The sequence below is a fragment of the Hylobates moloch genome, unplaced genomic scaffold, assembly GCF_009828535.3.
Source record: "Hylobates moloch isolate HMO894 unplaced genomic scaffold, HMol_V3 SCAFFOLD_3, whole genome shotgun sequence".
Lineage (NCBI taxonomy): Eukaryota > Metazoa > Chordata > Mammalia > Primates > Hylobatidae > Hylobates > Hylobates moloch.
The window spans coordinates 94,989,526-95,011,493 of NW_026652278.1; the positions used below are offsets into that span (position 1 = coordinate 94,989,526).

Below are 21,968 nucleotides of genomic sequence, written 5' to 3' on the forward strand. Positions count from 1 at the left end.
GAGTTGTATAATTATCTCATTGTATATTACAATGTAGTAATAAAAGAAATAAAGTGCACAGTAAATGTAATGCGCTTAAATCATCCTGAAACCATCCCCCACCTGCTGCCCATGCATGATAAAATTGTCTTCCATGAAATCCGTCCTTAATGCCAAAAAAGTTGGAGACCGCTGCCCTGGGCAATCCTCAATTTAGGTCTTCATCACGTGCCTCCTCGGATTTCAAAGCCTCACACACACGTAAGCAAACATCCAAGGACTAGTGTCTACAGCCCATTGTTAACAGAAAAATTAAGAGGCAGAACACAGTTTTTCTCTTTATTTATTATTATTATTATTATTTTTTTGAGACAGAATTTTCACTCTGTCGCCCAGGCTGGAATGCAGTGGCGTGATCTCAGCTCACTGCAACCTCAGCCTCCTGGGTTCAAGCAATTCTCCTGCCTCAGCCTCCCGAGTAGCTGGGACTAGAGGTGCATACCACCATGCCCAGCTGATTTCTTTTGTGTTTTTAGTAGAGTTGGGGTTTTACCATGTTGGCCAAGATGTTCTCAATCTCCTGACCTTATGATCCACCTGCCTCGGCCTCCCAAAGTGCTGGGATTACAGGCATGAGCCACCACTCCCAGCCTCTCTTTATTTTTTAAGAGACAGAGTCTTGCTCTGTTACCCAGGCTGGAGTGCAATGGCACAATCATAGCTCACTGCAGCCTCAAACTCTTAGGTTCAAGTGATCCTCCCACCCCAGCCTCATGAGTAGCTGGGACTACAGGTGCACAAGTTTTCTTTAAAAAAAGACAAGCATACGCATTTATGTTAGTAGATGTAAAGACAACTCTAGAAGAATATAAACCAGATTATTAAAGTACTTGTATTTGGGAAGTGGGATTATCTATGATTTTCAATTTATAGATTATATATCCTTGTAATGTTTGCATTTTTTACATAGATCAGTTGTTACTACTTTTTAAAATTGCTTTCTTGAGGCATAATATGTATATGCCATAAAAGACACTCATGTAATTGAATAAGTTTTATTATTTTTTTTTCTTTTTTGGAGATAGGGTCTCACTTTGTTGCCCAGGCTGGAGTGCAGTGACGTGATCATAGCTCACTGCAGCCTAGAGCTCTTGGGCTCAAGTGATCCTCCTGCCTAAGCCTCCTTAGTAGCTGGGACTACAGGTGCGAACCTCCATGCCTGACTAAAATTTTTTTTGTAGAGACGGGGTCTCTCTGTGTTCCCCAGGCTGGGCTTGAACTCCTGAACTCAAGGGATCCTCCTGCTGTGGCCTCATAAAGTGCTGGGATTACGGGAGTGAGCCACTGTGCCCAGCATCAGTAAGTTTTAATCCTTCATAGAGTTGTGCAACCATCACCACAATCCAGTTTTAAAACATTTCCATCGCCCCAAAAAGATCATTCATGCCATTTGCAGTCAACCTCCACTCCCATCTCCAACCCCAGCAACCACTAATCTTGCTGTGTGCACAGATTTGACTTTTCAGGAAGTTTCATATAAAAAGAATCAAACAATATGTGGCCTTTTGCATCTGGCTTCTTTCACTTAATGCTTTTGAGGAGTATCCATGTTGTAGTGAGTATCACGTGTACATCATGTATACGCAGGAATATCTGTCCCTTTGCCGTCGGGGTGGACGCCATCGCATGCAGGTCCTGCATTTTGTTTTTCTGTTTCTCAGTTGATGATCATGTGGGTTGTTTACAGGTCTGGGCTATTATGAATAATGCCACTATGAACGTCTGTGTCCAGTTCTCTGTGTGGACACACACAGCTAATTTTATAATTTAAAAAAACAGAACAAAAAGACCAAAATGAATTCTGGAACTGTTTCTGGAATACGTTTCCTTTTACCAAAATGGGAATTCTAAGAATGAGGCAGGAAATGTAAAGTAGGAGAGAAAGAAGTGGGCTCACAGCAGCCTTTTCCCTCCTCGGATTCGGGAACAAAGAGGCAGGATTGTCCCACTCTGGAAGTGACTCATATTCGCACAGTTCATCCAAAGCTTCGGAACATACTCCACATCCCATCTGCCCCGCAGCACCTCTGATATCTATCTCAACCCAAACACCCACCCGTCTCATGAGTCCCTTAGTTCAAGGGCAGCACATTAAGGACATCCCACTTCCCTGCCCCTGCTGCATTTAGTGAGAGTGGGAGTTTGAGTTTGGACGAGTGTGGAGAAAAGCCCCAAGCACCAGTGTCAATTCATGGGCTGAGACTTTAAGGTTTAGCAATTCAAGTGTTTCAGCTAGGTCCCTTCCCAGTGTACAAAGGTCAAAGGTTGCAGTTATGGAAGGAAAAAGATCAGAAAAAACATGGAAAATAGGATCTGGTTCTCTAAGCAGGAAAGAGACACAGGAAACAATTCAGAGGAAAAGAGGCAAAAAGTAAACTGGCTCTCCAACTGGGGTGTCTTATTCAACAAGAGGTGAGAAGCAAATGGACAGCACATTTTGGGGGGACAATGTTTAATACAAGTAGATATTCATGATTTTTAAGCACTTTGGGAAAATCTGGTGTTAATGAATATTAATGAGGACACCTGTCTTATTTATTCATTACAGCGGCTCTCCACTGGAAGTTCCTGTAGCAACTCGAGCTCCTTCCTGTGTATCTAAGGATCCAGGTGGTACCTGGAACGTGCTGCAGAGGTTGCAGCAACCCTGCCTGTCTCTTTCCGACCCTCAGGTTGCCCTAGTGACTTTTCTCCATGCCGCTTTTCATGCTATCTGTGGGACATAGACTTTGAACCTCTCTCTGTCCTTTTTCCTCTCCTTGCTTTGTTTAATCCATCGTTTCTAGGTGTGTGACAACATTCCCTAAGTTAACCCCCCTGCTTTCCTATTTCAGCTACCAACACAATGATCTTAATACCAGCAGGTATCTAGCACTTGGCAATTTTCAAACAGCTTCTGCTAGATCCCTGCTTGGAATTTTGTGATGTAGGCAAGATAGCTAGGAGTGTCTCCTTTTTAAAGGAAATCATGGCAGAGAAGTTCAGTGACAGCCCAGTGTTACACAATCATAAAGTGGTAAGACCAGGCGCAAGTTACAGGTCTTCATCCTTGTGCATTGAAAGGGTGGGGCACGTAAGTTCTGAAGTTTCAGGCAAATGTGCTGTGACCGAACGTGTTAAACTTAGGCTAACAGGGAATAGGGAAGGGCTGTAACAACTCTTAATAGGTCTACAGAATACCTTCAAACCCATGAATTTGTATTTTAAGAACATATATGCTTGTGAGGAGTTTTCTAACTCATTTTTAAGTTTTCTAGATGTCTTATCTGCATACTTTTTTTTTTTTAAGTCACTAAGATCTTGAAATTGAAATGTAGATAGAGTTGTGGGGTAAAGAACTTCTGTTGAGGCCAGGCGCAGTGGCTCAAGCCTGTAATCCCAGAACTTTGGGAGGCCAAGGAGGGTGGATCACCTGAGATCAGGAGTTTGAGACCAGCCTGGCCAAGGTGGTGAAACCCCGTCTCTACTAAAAACACAAAAAATTAGCCGGGCGTGGTGGCAGGCACCTGTAGTCCCAGCTACTCAGGAGACAGGCAGGGGAATTGCTTGAACTCAGGAGACAGAGGTTTCAGCGAGCCGAGATGGCGCCATTGCACTCCAGCCTGGGCGACAAGAGTGTGACTCCATCTCAAAAAAAAAAAAAAGCAAAAGCAAAAGAACTTCTGTTGAGTGATGATTTGCAAAAATATGTCTTCAATATAGTACTGAGTAATAATTTTATGGGGAAAATAGCTGTTTATTTAATCTTATGACCTTGTATAAAATCTTGCCCTAAACTAAATTCAGACGTATAGCCATTAATATTTAATGATACAATATTGGTGCTAGGTTAACATTTACCGAAAAAAAAAAAAAAAAAAGATTTCCAGAAAGGAACATGCTTGGAATTTAATTTGAACCAATAAATTAACTGTTGTGTTTATTCTGATGCTTTTATTTCCAAAAGCACAAGACGAAAGTCCTGTATCACAAAATGATGTGTAATGTTTACAACAGGTATTAGAAATTGAGATGTTTTTATTCTGGTTATCTGAGAGTAAAATTGTAGATAATGTTCCAAACCATCATCGAAGATGCAGAGCAAACTTTTCTGTATATAAACTGTACATAAAAACAAGGCATTTAGGGGGAGATATTAAGGTAGAAAGGTTGATTCGCATAGATTCTCCAGGGTCCGTGCCATTAAGTACAAATTCTTTGTTCATTTTAGCAGCAGAAGCAGTACTTAGAACAAGTCATACCTAATGCTGCAGGAAACATTTCCAAACGTGTATGAAGATACCTCTTGGTGGCAGAGCTATCCATCTACCTTTTCATATTATTTTGACACCAAAAATATCTTGAAAGTGAATGAATACATATTGCTTTGTTAAATACATATTTGACTTATATGGTGTGTAAATAAATATATACATATATTTTAGAATCCACAAACTATCAAAATAACACTTTATAAAGAGAACTGCTTCCAAAAAAAAAAAAAGCATTGCCTAGCTGGAAGAAGAAGGCAGTGCTATCTATAGCAGCTGCGGCTTAAGTGCACATAGCAGATACTTTTATTAATTCTGATAATCTGCTGAATGGTGGAAAGAAGTTTCCAAACAGTTCCCTTGAACATTTACAAAATACGCAACTCTGGGACAAGCAGTATCTTTAACAATGTCAGGTTCTGAAAACTCTGATTGAAAAATACTTTGTGAAAAACACCAGTCCAAAAATATATATCCATTTCCCTGGTGCGGTGGTATTGGACGTGACCGTGAAGCTCCTCTGACGTCTCCCCACTCAGAACAGGCCTTTTGCTTTCTTCAGGTTCACCTGCTTCCAGGCGGGCAGGGCGTTGTATTCGTCCCTCGTCATGTCTAGTGCAAACTGGAAACATTGGGAGAAGCGCCCCGCGCGGCTCAGTGAAAGGAGCCAGGCGTGCGTGTGTTGTCTTACTCCCATCCCCACCCCACTGGAAGAACCGCTTACCTCGAAGTCTTCGTCGGTGAGATAGATCTCAAGCTTCAGAGGATCGACCCCCTCCGGGAGTGGCCTGGCCAGGAGGTCAGCCAGAGGGTAAATGGTTTTACAGAGCTTGGCTAAGACGTCTTCCACGAGGGTGATCTGATTGGAAACTTCTGTGTCCTAGAGAAGAGGAGGGGGCAGAGAGGAAAGCTCCTGTCCTACATTTGAACTCTTTTTTTTTTTTTTGACTGTAGGAAATAATATTTTTATTATTATTATTATTATTTTTTATTATACTTTAAGTTCTAGGGTACATGTGCACAGCGTGTAGGTTTGTTACATATGTATACATGAGCCATGTTGGTGTGCTGCACCCATTAACTCGTCATTTACATTAGGTATATCTCCTAATGCTATCCCTTTCCCCTCCCCCCACCCCACAACAGGCCCCAGTGTGTGATGTTCCCCTTCCTGTGTCCGAGTGTTCTCATTATTGAACTCGTTTTATTAAGTGCTTGCAAACACACAGCCCTGTGCCATCTGTACACAGCCTGAGGATGCATAGCTCCATGTCACTAAGGAGGAAATGGCTCTGAAAGATAAGAGATTGCCCAAAGCCCTGTAGTTGTCTCAACTTTTAATTTTTTTAATTTTTAAATTTGAAATTAAAAAAAATAGTTTGGAGACAAGGTCTCTGTTATTCAGGCTGGAGTTCAGTGGTGCTATTATAGTTCACTGCAGCCTCGAACTCCTGGGCTTAAGCGGTCCTCCTGCCTTAGCCTCCCAAGTAGCTGGGACTACACGTGTGCATCACCATGTCTGGCTAATCCTTCCTTCCTTCCTTCATTCCTTCCTTCCTTCCTTCCTTCCTTCCTTCCTTCCTTCCTTTCCTTCCTTCCTTCCTTCCTTCTCCTTCCTTCCTTCCTTCCTTTTTTTTTTTTTTTTCCTTCCTTCCTTTTTTTTTTTTCTTCCTTTTTCTTTCTTTCTTTCTTTTTCTTTCCTTCCTTCCTTCTTTTCTTTCTTTCTTTCTTATCAGGTCTTGCTCTGTTGCCCCAGCTGGTCTCAAACTCTTGGCCTCAACTGATCCTCCCTCCTCAGTCTGACAATGCACTGGGATTACAGGTGTGAACCACTGCATTTGGCCCCATTTTTACTTTATTTTATTTTTTTAGAGGCAGTGTCTCATTCTGTCACAAGGCTGGAGTGCAGTGGTGCAATCATAGCCTTGAACTCCTAGGCTCAAGTGATCCTCCCACCTCAGCCTCCTGAGTAGCTGGGCCTGCAGGTGCATGCCCCCACGCCTGCCTAATACACTTTTCAAATATTTTGTAGAGATGGAGTCTTGTTTCTCTGACTTTTAGATGTTTTCTCACCTTATCACAGAGTTTCAAACAAATCTTGTCTCAGGACTGCCTCTGGAAAAATGTTTAGGGACTTTCCCATGAGTGAATTACAAACTAACGTTAGTAGATTTTAAGTCTAAACACCAGAGACCTCCAAATAATGGAATTTGTTTAAAAATATTTTTAAAATAATTGAACTGAAAAGAAATCACACCCTCTTCCCCTCCCCAGCTTGATTTCTTTTTTTCTTTTTTTTTTTTCTTTATTTTGAGACAGGGTCTCGCTGTGTCACCAGGCTGGAGTGCAGTGGCACGATCTCGGCAATCTCTGCCTCCCAGGTTCAAGCGATTCCCCTGCCTCAGCCTCCTGAGTAGTGGGGACTACAGGCGCCCACCACCATGTCTGGCTAATTTTTTGTATTTTAGTAGAGACAGGGTTTCACCGTGTTAGCCAAGATAGTCTCAATCTCCTGACCTCGTGATCTGCCCGCCTCAGCACCTTCTTAATCCACAATAGAAAAAGAAGGTCAGAAAGTGCATCCAGAATATTTTGGAGCAGAATCAAGTTTGCTTTTCAACCACTGTGTGCATTTAATCTGAACAAGCTATTCTGGGTAAATTCTCTTCCTCCATTAAACTTGGGATCCCAGACTGGCTTCTCTCATTTTGGGTGGGTAGATGATGGGAATGCATGACTAAGAGCTGTTGCCCAAATCACAAATATATGGGGGAACTAGTGGTCACAGGCAGGTTTTGGGCTGGCCTATAATCCCCGTACTTTGGGAGGCCAAGGCAGGAGATTGCTTGAGCCCAGGAGTTTGAGACCAGCCTGGGCAACATAGTGAGACCCCCAATCTCTACAAAAAATACAAAAATCAGCTGGGCGTGGTGGTGCACACCTATAGTCCCAGCTACTCAGGAGGCTGAGGCGGGAGGATGGTTTGAGCCCAGAAGTTCCAGGCTGCAATGAGCCATGATGGCACCAGTATACTCCAGCCTGGGCGACACAGCAAGACCTCATCTCCAAAAAAAAAAAAAAAAGAGAGAGAGAGAGAGCAAGACAAAGGCAGGTGTTTGAGTGATCCTGCCTGCATCTGAGTACTGACTTCTCCACTCGCTGAAAGTCACCTCATGTTTCTGTGCCTCTGCTCCCACACCAGTAAAATAGGAATAATAAGATAGATCTTGATGGACTGTTGTGATGATTGAGCCTGGAAGGTGGAGGCTGCAGTGAGCTGTGATTACACCACTGCACTCCAGCCTGGGCTGGAAAAGAAAAGAAAAAAGAAATGGAAGCTTACCAGGCCCCTCACCCATCATGATGCCTAACTGACTCCCTGCTTCCTGTTGACCACCTCCTCTTCCTCAACCCTCCTTCATTCCTGTTTTCCCACATATGGTTACATTTCTTCCCTGCTATAAAAAACCCTAATTTTAGTTGGTCAGAGACACAAATTTTAGACTATAAAATACACTTGGGTCATTTCCCCAATCAAAGCAGCTCTCTCACATGGTAAAAAAAAAATCAAAATGGAAAAACCCCATCTCCCATCAAACCAAAATAAATCCTCAGAACTGCTATTCCTAGCAATGTTAATAGTTCATCAATAAGAAATTCAACATCGTTATAGGTAACTTATTTTCTGTGTGGTTGGAAAACATTCTGGATAACAATATATTTTGGTAGATAGAAGTTATGATAAATGTCTCATGTGGAAATACCGGGTGGTCTCATAAAAGACAATATTAATGAGATGTTGAGCGATCACTTATCATAAATGAGTTGCAGCACCTCCATTCATTCAGTTTTCTGAACATACTAATTCATCAGATTTTGTTTGTGTCTCCTCTACACAAGGTTAACATCTGAAACATGAGGGTTTGGTTGTACATCACATGGGCTCACATGACACTGAGAGACAAGCAATGCCAAGCAACAGGTTCTTAGCAAACAGAATGACGAGTTTGCAGCTTTTATGTATATATATAGTCCTCAGCATGGTTAAACTCACCTTTGCTTTTAAGTTTTTAAAATTTGGGTATACTGTGTAGAAAATTACTAAAATAGTTCAGGTGATTTCCCGTTAGACTTCTCTTCTTCCTAAGTGAATTCTATGACATGTTATCATGTTGCAAAATAAATATTTTCCCACTTTGAAAGTGCAATTGGATGCTCTCCCCAAAGTAAAGTCAACCCACAATCCAAAAGGCACAGGAGCCACCTTCACAGGGCAGGAAAGCGTGCTCACCACCTCTGTGATCTCAGCGATGTCCTCTCTGTGCTCCCAGCTGGGAAACATATTGGTGAATGTCAGGGGCTCCAGACCAGTGTGGATAAAGTAAGACTTGGGGGTAGTTTCTTGAGATTTTTTCCTGTAGTTACACAGAATGCAACGTCAGTAGACCCAAGGGAGACCCTGTCTTTCACTGATTTCCCTTGAAATCTTTTCTTCTTTGCCAGAATTCATGACTTCATGCTTAAAATGCAAGTTACTAGTAGTTCATAACAACACATGGATAATGTTTATATAAGATGTTAGTTTCATGCCTGTGACTACAATAGTGACCTATAATCAACCTGAGTCTATACGTCTTGAACCTAACAAAACGCTCTGCATTCCTGGAAGGGAGAGAGAAGCTCTGTCTGCAGCTTCTGGGTAGAGAATTTTCTTCCTCCTGAATTCACCTGTAGAGTCATCCGTCTGCCTTCCTACCACGGGATTAACTCCAATATGACTGACAGCAAATGATAGCTTCTTATACATCCACATTCACTATAACATTGGATGGAAGTTTCATATGTTATTTATTGCTAAAGAGTTTCTCAGGAAGAGAATCAATTGCACATACTCAGTGATATTAAACTAATTCTATCAATGAAACCATAAAAATGTGATAATATATTAATTACTGGTATTTTCACTTTACATAAAAGACCAGAAATTTCATGTAGATGGTATACGAAAAACTACAAACTTACTATGGGTCTTTCTTTTAGGATATAATACTAAAAATAATAATAAGTAATAAAAAGGTTGGCAATGGCCATTCACCATTTGGGGGAAACTTCCATTCTCCAACCGCATGGTAGTGCTTGCAGATAATGTACATGGCAGAGGCCAACTTGTCTCTCAGTGTGATCAACCCCGAGTACAACAGGGCTTTAATCTGCCTGGGGCATTCCACAATACAGCCTTTATCCTTGAGGGTAACAAGTTAGATGGCCTCATAATATCAGAGAGAAAAACCAGTTCTTCTTCATGCTGGCAGCTGAGAATGCACTAATCTAAAAATTAATAAATCTCAAAAAGTTAAAGGGGAAAAAATAGGTTTCATTATCGCCTGCCAGGCTTTATAGACACTGGCTGTCCTGTGCAGAAAGGGAAAAAGGGTCTAGGACTCCAGGGAGCTGCTGGCGAGGCCTGGTCTTTGCAGTACTGGAGCACAGTCTCCATCATGCTTTTCTGGTTGGAGGCCCAGTGGATTCGGGCAGAACCAGTGATCTTGTTCTCAATGGGCCACCAGCCTTGCCAGAGGTACACCTCGTGGTGATTGTCAACAAGGAAAAGCGCTGTGAGGACAGGGACAGAGTCTGACCATCAGGAGCTCCTTCACGGACACTTCCTGTTCACTCCTCTCCAAACCTAGTAGATGTTGTCCCTCCCCACTGCTGTGTCACGGGGGAAACCCCCTTGGCTGTCAAACCAGGGGCAAAGGGGCAAACAGAGAAACCCAGCACGCCCCAGCCCTTTGATAGTTCAACTGGGAGAAGACTGTAGGCAGAGAGGTGGCGTCAAGGAGTTGGTCTCTTTCATTCCTTGTCCTCCAGGTCCTCCTCCCTTTGCCCCAGCTCAAGCCCCTGGCCCTTCTGGATACTGGCAGGGCTGTGCTAAGAGTGGAAGGGATAATTCATGTGCCACTCAAAGGACTGTTAGCACCACGTATCTCCAAAGAGCACAATCAACACTGGAGCACACATCTCACTGCAGACAGGTCAGTGGCGTTCCTGCCCTGCGCGCGACTTCTTAGCAGTGAGGTGAGCTCATGGCTCTCTTACAGAGAAATGAGCTTTAAACATCAAATCTGTGGCCAGGAGTGGTGGCTCATGCTGGCAATCCCAGTGCTTTGGGAGGCTGAGGAGGAAGGATTTTTTGAGCCCAGGAGTTCAAGACCAGTCTGGGCAACATGGTGAGAGCCTATCTCTACAAAAAGAAAAAAAAAATTGCCAGGCGTGGTACATGCCTATAGTCCCAGTTACTCAGAGGCTGAGGTGGGATGATCACTTGAGCCCAGGAGTTCGAGGCTGCAGTGAGCCATGACTGTGTCACTGCACTCCAGCCTGGATGACAGAGTGAGATCCTATCTCTAAAAAATAAAATAAAATGAAATAAAGTGAAAATAAAAATTGTTCCACTGCCTTTTCCTCCTCACTTTTTCTCCTCCTCAAATTGTCAGCCTGACTCTTACTCCAGGTGGCAAAACGCCTCTCACTCTTGCTAGTCGGCTCACTGTGTGTCCTTTCCTGGCATGTGTTTCAGGATTCTGTGAAAACTACACTTTAAAAGCCCAGTGGAGGTTGATAACCTGCCCTGAGCCCCAGGATGAAGGGCGTGGGCACAGCCTCTCTTTCTGGTGGCTAAGGTTTTCCAAGCATGACATGTGCACTGGTCAAACTTTCAGTGCTGCCCTGGGCTCCCAGTGCAAGGTGAGGTCCCTGGCTGCAGCTCCAGGCTCTTGTAATGTGAGAAGCAACAAACACAAACTGAGAGCCAGCTGACCTTGACTTCATTGGAGCATGGTGGGGAGGGATTGTCAAGCCCAGTCTCTTGTGACTTTCCCAACCAGAGGGCACAGAGCTTGGATCAGAAGACCTGGGCTGGAGTCTTGGCTCTGCTGCGGAGACTTGGTATGGCAGACCCTGTTCACTGGCTAACTTAGCCGATACCTCAACACCCTTCTCCCCGGCCATTTGCTTTCCCAGGCTCCCTTGCAGCTGGGGTTGGCCATGTGACAAGTTCTGGCCAATGGGACATAAGCAGAAGTCTGCTGGGGGCTTCTGGGAAAACATCTTTTTTATCTGATTAAAGAGAGAGATGTGGCTATTAAGTTCCCTTTTTTCCTCCCCCCTTCTTTCTCTTTCTGTCTTGAATGCAGACATGATGGCTGGAGCAATGGCAGTCGACCAGTGACCATGCAGCAAGAAGACTGAGAGGCAGGCTGGAAGAGCGGAGACGCCAAGCCTGCCACTGTGGTGCTCAACCTGTTCTTAGCTGATGTCTTTGGGTGGGTTAAATAACCGAGCCTCGTTCCTTATGCTATAATGTGTGGCTGATTTCACCCTCCTTCCTTTTGGTTTAGGGATGAGGATGAAATGAGCTAACATAAGCACATGCCCTGGGTGTGCAGAAGCACATGGAAGGTGTGTCTTCTGCTGCTCAGCATAGCTGCCTCCTGCAAGCCATACCTGACTGGAGCATGGTGTACAGATCTTCCTGCAGGAAGGGGAGGAACCGACCAAGAGGGGGTTTGGGCAGGGTACATGAACTCCGTGGCTGCAAAATCCCCAGAGGAGCTGCTGAGGACGAACAGGCAGGGTGCTAAGTTAAAACTTATAAGATCTTTGAAAGAAAAGCGTACACAGCTAAAGACACCATATGCATTAAAGTAAATTCCAGATGAAGGATGAATGTAAAATATGAAATAATTCAAAGCATTGTGGAAACATAGGTAGAATTTATCTGAGCTTCGAGCTGGAGAAGACCTGTTAAATTGTAATAGTGAAAGAACTGGCCAGGCGCGGTGGCTCATGCCTGTAATCCCAGCACTTTGGGAGGCCGAGGCAGGCTGATTGTTTGAGGCCAGGAGTTTGAGACCAGCCTGGCCAACATGGTGAAACCCGTCTCTACTAAAAATACAAAAACTAGCTGGCTGTGGTGGCACACGCCTGTAATCCCAGCTACTCAAGAGGCTGAGAATTGCTCGAACCCAGGAGGTGGAGGTTGCAGTGAGCCAAGATTGCGCCGCTGCACTCCAGCCTGGGCAACAGAGCGAGACTCCATCTCAAAATAAATAAATAAATAAATAGATAAATAAATAATAAAATAAATAAATAAATAAATAAAGTGTGGATGTGTTATGCCATCAAAGCAGTTTCAAGAATAAGTTTGGTACCAGTAATGCTATTTAGGAATAACAGAAAACAGAGGCATGAAAACTGCTCATGGTTAAGTATTCTTGCCCCAGAGCCACCTATTTATAGAAATTAAACCCCTATCATGCCCTGGAGGAGCCTGGCTCAGCATCCCTGAGCACCTCAAGCAGCTGCCTCCTGACCCTGGTGGGGCGCGAGCAACCCTACTCTGCAGGCACTGGGCCAGGATGCTAACCCTAGCAGGCCGGCCAGCATCGGCCAAGTGGAGGCTGTACCACCTGTGCAGCTGCTGCTTTTTGTTGACCCTCTCCCAGAAGTGCACCCTGAGCTCTGACTCAGTCCTGTTTGCAGGTGTGGCCCTTGTGCGCACAAGTGATAGAGGAGCCGGACTAGTGTCACCAAGGGGCCAGAGCTTCCGCGATGGCTAAGGAGTGACTGCAAGTGCCATTGGGCTGTGCTTCCCCCCTGCTGGAGGGATGGTCTGGAATCTGAACGCTCCCTGCTCTGTCTTAATTCTCCAAAGCTGGACTTTTTGAAAGTTGTAAGTCTGCTGGAAAGAGAGAAAAGAAAAGAAAAGAAAGGAAAGGAAAGGAAAGGAAAAAAAAAAAAAAAAAAAGAAAAAAAGAAAGAAAGAAAAAAAGAAGAGGAAAGAGGAGGAGGAGGGAGAGAGGGAGGGAGGGGAAGAAAGGAAGGAAAGAAGAAAGAAAGAAAAGAAGGAAAGAAAGAAATGAAGAAAGAAAGTAAGTAAGTGCCTGGGCAACATAGTGAGACCCTGTCAAGGAAGGGAAGGGAAGGGAAGGGAAGGGGAGGGGAAGGGAGGGGAAGGGGGAGGAAAGGGAGTCCCTCCCACTGGGGGTCCTTGTCTGACACCCCACGACTCCCTGGAAGGAGAGGCTGGAGCTGCCTGGGCCCTGGAAGATCCCCTTCCTGCTGTTTAAGAAGCCCCTGAAGTTTGGTGTGTTCAACGGCCCAACCTCAAGTCGCCTTGCCGCTGGTTCAACCCTGACCTGCTCCACGGTCTGGTGACTGGGCTCTTCAGCCCCTCCTTGTAGCCAAACTCACGGCTCCCCACATTCTGTGCTGGAGCCCCACTCTGACTCCCTGCGTGCAGGATGGGTTAACGGCATAGTTGGGTTTGAAAAGAGGCAGGCCTGGATGTGAGTGTCCGGCTCTGCTCCCTGCTAGCTGTGTGGCTTCAGGCAGGTTCCTTGATCTTAAGGTCCTGTTCCTCATCTGAGAAATTAGCATCACAACAGAACAAGTCTCAGAGAGCCCAGGAGGCACTCAGCTAGAGGCAGGGTAAAGCCCCCAGCATCGTGCCCTGAGAGGGCCAGGGGACCTCTGGGTCACAGCCCGGCTCTGCACAGCACACAACCCCACCGGCCATGCGCTCAGTGAGACCTGCCTGCTGGCTGTTCCTGCACCTGCTTTACATCATGGATAACTGTCTTGGAGACAGGGTCTGAAATATTTACTTGGTCCCTACAAAAATTGTCTTCCATAGAGTAGATGCTCAGGAAATGGTGTCAGTTGATGAAAATATGCATTTTGTATAAATCGGGAAAGAAATCACGTGGTTCCCAGCCTGCAGTTTTCTGATCAGCAAACAGCTGCCTGTGCTTCCTGTGGCCCCCGGGGGCAGGTGCACCTGCACAGCAAGAAGGCTGTAAAGAGGCGAAAAAACTCCCTTCTGAATTGAAATCACAGACCTGTGACCTGCATATTCTCCTAAATGGGAAGGGGTGAGGAGCGCTGTGGGAAAGGCTCCTCCTTGGCAAGGAAAGGGATGATTTCTCCAGAGTTCACCGGACTCCCCCTTTCCCCAGCGCCAAGCGTCTAGGTGAGTGTTTTGCAATGGGGTCTGTCACCATCAGGAACCGAGGAGAGTTTAGACTCTGCATTTACTACACCAGACCCACAAAGCACCACCCATGCTCTCAGTCTCGGGAGAAACGGCCTCTTTCACTTTTCAAATAAATCTTCTGTGCGTGTATTTACTATAATGTTACAGCACCATTTGGTTCCAGCTTTAAATCATGAAGATATGCTGTACTTAATGACTTTAATTGAAGCAGCACACAGCCACATGGGAAATATCATTTAGAGGCCAATCATCTCTTTCCCAGAAAAGCTCTGGGGACAGGGGCAGGGGAGGGAGAGAGGGAGCTGAGAAGACTTGACGTGCAAGTTCAATTTCTACAGGTGAACACCAGCGGCCTCGGCAATGCTAGGTTGTTAGGAATTCGGCCTTATTTCTTTTCATCTCTGTGGTTTACTAAGTGGCTCTCGAAGGCGCATGACTGCAGTGCCCCACTGCACGCACGCAGCAGAGGGCACGACAGGGTTCATCGGGGAAGCTGGCTCCTTCAGGGCTGCTGGGCTGACCTCTTTCAGCTGGAAAAAGCCATGAGCGCTCACTAACCTGCCGTGCTCACCATGAACTTCCACTTGACCACATAGGCATCCCCCTTGTGGAACTGCCCGATGCTCTGTTTGAGGAGCCTGCTATAGTCGAATTCTAGGATTGCCAGACATCCACAGAGACACTGGTGATCTCAAACTGCCTCCTGTCGTGTCCTTCCACCAGGCCATAGCCATGGCCAATGTTCACCCGGTCCAGGATGGCGCCCGCTGTTGTCCAGGGCATGGACACCATCCGCGTCACATTGTTTGGCTTGACATAGGCCCTGGAGTCTTCCTACAGGGGAACATGAAGACATCGGTTCAGTTGCCTGTTTCTGCAGCCATTCCTTGTCACACTCAATGCTGCTTCAGCTGTTCATGGGACAGCATAAAAATACAGCTTCCACACTCTGTCTCAGGATGTTTAACTGCAGTCAGGGAAAGGCTGCATTTCCAGAAAGACTCTGGCAGGTCTGAACACTCATTGGCCACATTGGTGCATGGGGTGCCTGAAAACAGGTGCAAACCAGACTCTTAGTCTGCTGTTCTATTTGTGAATCCTGGGAAGGCCTCCTAGCTTTAAGGGGTAGGTGTGTGTGTGTGTGTGTATGTGTGTTCACATTTTTTTAATTAAAAAAGTATTTTAATTGACACATTATTATGGGTATGATTTGATGTGTTGATACATGCATCTGTTTCATGGGGAAGGGGGTGTGGGAAGGAGACGGGACAGGGAGGACAGGGAGATGTTGGCCAACGGGTACAAAATGACAAGAGAGAGGAGGAATGAGCTCTGGTTTTCTCCTGCACAGTGGGGTGACTGTTTTCCAATACTGTGTTGCAGATTTCAAAATAGCTAGAAGAGAAGATTTGAATGTTCTTACAACAAAGAAATGATACATCTGAGGTGACGGCCATGCGAACTATCCTGATTTGATCATTTTACATCAAGGCCACTTTTGTTGGGACCCGAACCAAGCCCCAAGGTTTGAGACTCGGTCGCCGGAATACCTTGTGCTGGGCAAGTTCCTCGGGGTTCTTCTCATTCGGTCTCTTCAGTTCTATCCAATCCAGAAACTTCTCTTTGAACAAAATTGTCTCATTGTGTTCAGTAAGTCTCCCAAATATCACTCAGTCGGGCCGCCCCTGTCCTTTTCTGTAGGGTGGGGTGGGGGGGTGGGGGTTGGGAGAAAAGACAGGAAAAGAACCAAGATTAAGCCAAGCTTAAACAAAGGAATCTAAAACACATGTGGCTACTGGAAAAAACCTCAAAGTACATAAGTGGTGTATAGAACAAATGGTTTATTTTCCTGCATTTTACCAAATACTGACATTTTGTTATTTTAGTCTGAAGTCTTGCAAAGCTTTGTGTCCATGGAGTTTTTGATGTGCCTGAATGTGACATGAACCATGTCAGGACTAGACTTTTCTTACATTCTAGCAAGTTTTGTTTTTGTTTTTGTTTTTTGTTTTTTGTTTTTTTGAGATAAGGTCTTGCTCTGTTGCCCAGGCTGAAGTGCAGTTGCACAATCACAGCTCCCTGCAGCCTCGAACTCCTGGGCTGCAGTGATCCTCCTTCTTCAGCCTTGCAAATAGCTGGAACTGCAGATGTGTGCCACCATACTTGGCTAATTTTTTAATAGAGATCAGGTCTCGTTACATTGCCCAGGCTGTCTTGCACTTCTGGCTTCAAGCGATCCTCCCACCTCAGCCTCCCAAAGTGTTGGGACTACAGGTGTGGGCCACTGTGCCTGGCCACATTCTAGCAAATTCTTGTCTTTGGGATGCCCTGGGGGTGGCACGGTGGGTGGAGATTTCGGCAATGGCAGGAGCCGTGGGCAAACCTCACTTGTTGTCTACTCTATGCCATCTAGTCACCTGCAAATGCTCACCAAGTTTCCCTCCAATTAACTAATAGACGTAGGGAAGAGGTAGCTCCCTCCCTCTAATTCTCTACTATTTTGTTTCATGTTACAACAAAGCTCTCCAGAGTACAGAGATTCTCCCATCACTAAAATGAACACACTTTCGTAGATCTTGAAGTGCCTTTTTGTGGACTTATTTCTAGGCCACTGGCCAGGGCAGCAGATAGGGAGAGCACAGAGAGATAGGAGGTTTTGTTCGGGCTTGGGATTTCAGAATTTGCGCTGTCCCCAAGAATACAGGTAATTTAGAAAACAGTAGAGCTGAGGGCCAGGTGTAGTAGCTCACGCCTGTAATCCCAGCAGTTTGGGAGGCCGAGGTGAGCATCACCTGAGGTCAGGAGTTCAAGACCAGCCTGGCCAACATAGTGAAACCCCGTCTCTACTAAAAATACAAAAATTAGCCAGGTGTGGTGGCGGGCGCCTGTAATCCCAGCTACTAGGGTGGCTGAGGCAGGAGAATCGCTTAAACCCAAGAGGCGGAGGTTGCAGTGAGCCAAGATAGCACCATTGCATTCCAGCCTGAGTGAGACTGTGTCTCAAAAAAATAAGTTAATTAATTAAAAATTAAAAAAAGAAAGAAAAAGAAATAAAAGAAAAGGTAGAGAAGATACGCGTGCTGCGGAGGGCGTAGACCTGGAATAATATGCACGATCTCTCATCCCTCCAGATCCATCTTCGGTTGTGAATCCGGCCTGGGATGCAGCCACACCTTAGAGCAACCTGCCCTGCTGCTTATGCCCTGCTATGCTACTGCCTCAGTCGCTTCCTGCTTGGTCAAGACCACAGCTGCTGATGTCACAGCTGAGGCACATCAAAAAGGCTGCCTGATTCAAAGAAAGCTGCCAGATAAATCACAGAGCACAGACACTTCTACCTCATGCTCTTGTGGGACTTTAGGAATCAAACATAAGCACCTATGGAAAATGCACGGCGGTCTTGAAAGGCTGTGGTCTTTATCAGAAAATATCTGAATGACTGTCTCTTATGTCAGTCCTACTCTGCAGGCTTGCTAAGATGATGATTGAAAGGGCTTTTGGTTTCTGCTTTAGAATCTGTCATTTATGTTTTGAAGCGTTGTGAGCAAGCGATGTGGCAGATTGCAGGGTGAGGTGGACAAACCTGGGCCAGGAGCCAGGGGTTTCTCTACCCCCTTCCCTGACTTACAGCTGGAACTGGGCTCAGTGGTTTCAGCCTCGTTTGCTAAGAAGGGCTGGGTGTGTAATCTTGGCTGCACCTTAAAATCCCTGGGAGCTTTTAAGACATATTGACACATAAGCTGTAACTCACATGAATCGAAAACACATCTCTGGGGCTGGGCTGAGCAAATGCCTTTTTTTAAAGGCCCCTCAGGTGATTCTGTCTCAGAGATGTTGAAAACCAGTGGGTTAGGAGCTCAGTCATCTACTTTCAGATCTGTGATTATGCCACTATTAAATACAGTTGGCCATCACATAGATTTTATGCTTTAGCTTGTTCTTTTTTCCTTTGCTATACCAAATAGAATCTTTTGAGCTGTAGTTCCAGTCCTTAAAATAATGGTTGTTACCATACTGAGGTTAAACATTAGTGCATTTGCTTAAAAAAGACTTTAAAACTTATCACACTGCCATAATTTTTAATGGTTTCTATAATGATTAATTAATAAGAAAATCAGTAATTGGATTTTAAAGCAGGAAACTAGGCAGGAAAGTTGAAATTCATAGACCAATTCAATGGAAAACATTAAAATGTATTGGGTGATGCCCAATATTCTATGCTGTTTGGTGGTTCACTGGTTTCTAATCTATTATAACGGCACCCATAGTTAAAAATCACTAGTTTTTTTTTTTTTTGGTCTGATAGTTGAAAAAACAACAACAATCCTTTGCATGTAGGAATTCATTTTTCCAAACTCATAATTTCCGACTTTGCACATATTCTATTGAATTGCAAAAATGACTTTAAAGAATCTAGTACATGCAGGGAAAATTACAATTGCAATCATTATTTTAACACCATCTCCTCCCCCTCTTCCTTTCCCAAAAGGTATAAAGACATAAACATCATCTTCTGCCAAATAAATCCTGGAATTCGAGGGTGATGCCGGGAAGGTATGAAATTAGAAGGAGGCATGTTGCTTTTGCACCTTCACATCAATGGCTGAATTCCAGACCCGGGAAGCCTTTCAGATCCGCATGTAATTTGTTTAAATAATTGCTGTTCATCCGCCACAGCAGCACCTGGAATGCCGCAGGGGGGATCTTGCAGCATTTCTTGCTCTCTTCAAGAAATCAACTATAACAAACCTCTTCCAGAAGACTACGACATCCATGTTTCCACAATAGTTATATAAAAGTTAAAGAACTGTTCCTTTTGTGAATATTCACAGTCCACTGCATATAATCATTTATGAAAACTGAACCCTATAAAGAGTGAGAGTAGAGGACTGTGGTGAGAACAGAGGGATCAAAGGGAATCAGCTTGCTCAGGGAGCCGTCCCCAGGCGGTGGCAGGAGTACCTGGGGATAAGCGGATTGCATTCTCCAGGATCCAGGGGATTGATGTCACAGTTCTCATAGTCAAAGGTTCCATTCCATAAGTGCTTTGCCAGCTGAAATGCTATTTTTCGTTGTGCTAATGTGACTTCTTTCCCATGCCATACGTAAACTTCACTACCAAAATCAAACACCAGTACCTGGGAGAAATGGCACAAAATAATTTGTTAACTTCAAGAATGTGTAACAGTTGAATCAGGTGCAACAGGGTCTCTGTTGACAGTGAGTCAAACGGAGGAAGACAGAAATCCTAATGGGGCGACCAACACAGACACAAAAAGGCCAGGAGATCTCAGCTGGCACTGCCCCACCAAGCCAGCCTTTGCCCTCCCAGTGTCCTAAGTGGCCAAGATAATGTTCCCTCCTCTGAACTCTCAACCTGCTTACAACTTGCGATTCACAAGAATTCTTTAAGCACATCTTCCTGTCGACTTCCTCCCTCTCTCCCCTGTTCCTCCCCCTCTCATGTGCTCATTCATTCAGTTAATATATACACAGAGGCCACTTCATATACCCCAGGCACTCATGATCCAATGGTGTCTTCTCTCCAGTACACAATTCCAAGATCCTTAAGGGCAGGGATCAGATCATAGTGAAACATACAGGAGGGGTTGATTACTAACTGTTTGCTGAATGAATACATGAATGTAATGCTATTTCTTATGTTCATAGTTTGTTTTATTCTTTCTCTTAGAATGATTTCTCCCTTCACTTCCAGCAATTCAAATTTTGCTTAACTCTAAACTCGGCTCAATTTCACTTTCTATTGAAAATTATTCCTGATGATTCCTATATTTATTTTTCTGTGACTTTTCTTTCGCCCATGTAAAAGCCCATACATATCACACAGTCAACCTTGCTCCAGATTACATTCCTTCTAATACTCTTCTGCCTAATTAAACTTAAGGGCCTTGCGTGTCTTCCACTTTCTCAGTACTTAGCATACTTAATGGTACTGGAAATGTATATAATTAATAAATATTTTCTGGCATGACAGGACAAAAACAGCACATTAATTGGCAAATCCATAAATTATATATATATATATATATGAATCTATTATTCCTCAAACTTAAGGACTGAAAAATATTCCATTAATGTTTATACAAAATGTAAGAGATAGGGCTAAGTAACATTTACATTTGCCTACGATGCTTTCAATGATCCATGTCACCTCTGAACAATATTCTGGATTCCATATTAGCATTTAAGATGTCAGTAAAGGGGTGAAATAACAAATACCCTGGCTGGGCACAGTGGCTTATACCTGTAATCCCAGCACTTTGAAAGGCTGAGGCGGCTGGATCACGAGGTCAGGAGATCGAGACCATCCTGGCCAACATAGTGAAACCCTGTCTCTACCAAAAATACAAAAATTAGCCAGGCATGGTGGCATGTGCCTGTAGTCCCAACTACTCAGGAGGCTGAGGCAGGAGAATCACTTGAAGTCGAGTGGTGGAGGTTGCAGTGAGCCAAAATCTCGCCACTGCACTTCAGCCTGGCAACAGAACAAGACTCTGTCTCAGAAAAAAAAAAGAAAGAAAGAAAATCTTTTAAAAAGCTGTAAATTGTTCTACAATGGGTACTGACACTGGCTAACCTTTATTGGGAACTTACTCTCTAATTTATTGGGCAGCCTGTGCTGAGTGCTTTCATTGTGCTTTCTCACTGAAGGGCAGAGCCCACGGACTGTACCTCTTTGGGTTGCAGAAGGGAGCACTTTGGAATTTTCCCCCAGTAGTCATCATCAGGAACAAGTTTGTCATCCATGAGACGGTAAATGCAGTTAGTTTCTATTATGGCTGCTTCATAGAGTTCATCTTCTTTTGGGTCTCCAGCAGCTTGGGGATAAGAACAACAGGAGGGCATCACATTTTACATTGCAAAGTAGCTGGTTTAGAAGAACAAGCTAAGGGAGAAGAAAGGAGATTCAAGTCTTGTCAATATCTGAAGTACAATGAAGTCATATTGGTAACGGGTTTGGCCACCCAGAAGCTTTCAGAAGTCTTTGGCTGCATGAGTGTGTATATTAATTCCTTCTTCGAGATTTAGATATAAGTAGCTCTACAATCAAGCTCCCTCTTTGTCTGAATTAAAGCTGCAAGTTCTGAGGCCTAAGAAAAGAAACGAACACAATTACCTGGGTAGAAAAGCCCTTGGCTAGACCGAGTGGCACATGTCAAAACCAGAGGGAGAAACAGTGTGTGACTGCAAGGAAAGCCTTGTGAGCACGGGTGTGGGTGGATGCTGGTTACTGGGTATTTTCAATGACCTCAAGAAAATGTAACTGAAAGAACAGGGAGTATCAATTCTTTAGAGCAATAGTTCTCCATCTTCAATAGGTCACATGTGATGCTTTTAAAAAACACTATTCTTTGAGCTTTACCCCATGACAGTCTCATTCAATAGGTCTATGGCAGAACTTCACAGCTACCTGGGATAAAGGACTTTAAAGTGGGGCCACTTCCTTTTTTACACAGGAGTAGGAAGGAACCCAGGACCTAAACACTGGGGTGTAGGTCATAGTCCTAAAGCATCCTATTTAAACATGTAATGAAGGCTTGAGAGACATTCAGGAAAAGAAATCCTGCCTATCCCTTCTCACTTGAATGCAACACCTGGCG

General features: G+C 44.4%; 1 protein-coding gene across 1 annotated transcript in view; it reads right to left on the reverse strand.

Annotated features, from left to right (window-relative positions):
• Window positions 1–4,678: 4,678 nt before the first annotated feature.
• Window positions 4,679–21,968, reverse strand: part of LOC116480954 (supervillin-like) — a 52,884-nt gene continuing 35,594 nt past the window's right edge. The window contains 15 exon segments of the mRNA XM_058437027.1: window positions 4,679–4,911; window positions 5,014–5,169; window positions 8,581–8,705; window positions 9,759–9,902; window positions 11,796–11,848; window positions 11,850–11,949; window positions 12,690–12,823; window positions 13,490–13,583; window positions 14,905–15,009; window positions 15,012–15,180; window positions 15,897–16,041; window positions 19,309–19,484; window positions 21,040–21,185; window positions 21,312–21,395; window positions 21,398–21,458. Of these exon segments, the coding sequence (XP_058293010.1) occupies window positions 4,825–4,911; window positions 5,014–5,169; window positions 8,581–8,705; window positions 9,759–9,902; window positions 11,796–11,848; window positions 11,850–11,949; window positions 12,690–12,823; window positions 13,490–13,583; window positions 14,905–15,009; window positions 15,012–15,180; window positions 15,897–16,041; window positions 19,309–19,484; window positions 21,040–21,185; window positions 21,312–21,395; window positions 21,398–21,458 (1,779 nt within the window). The 3' untranslated portion in view covers window positions 4,679–4,824.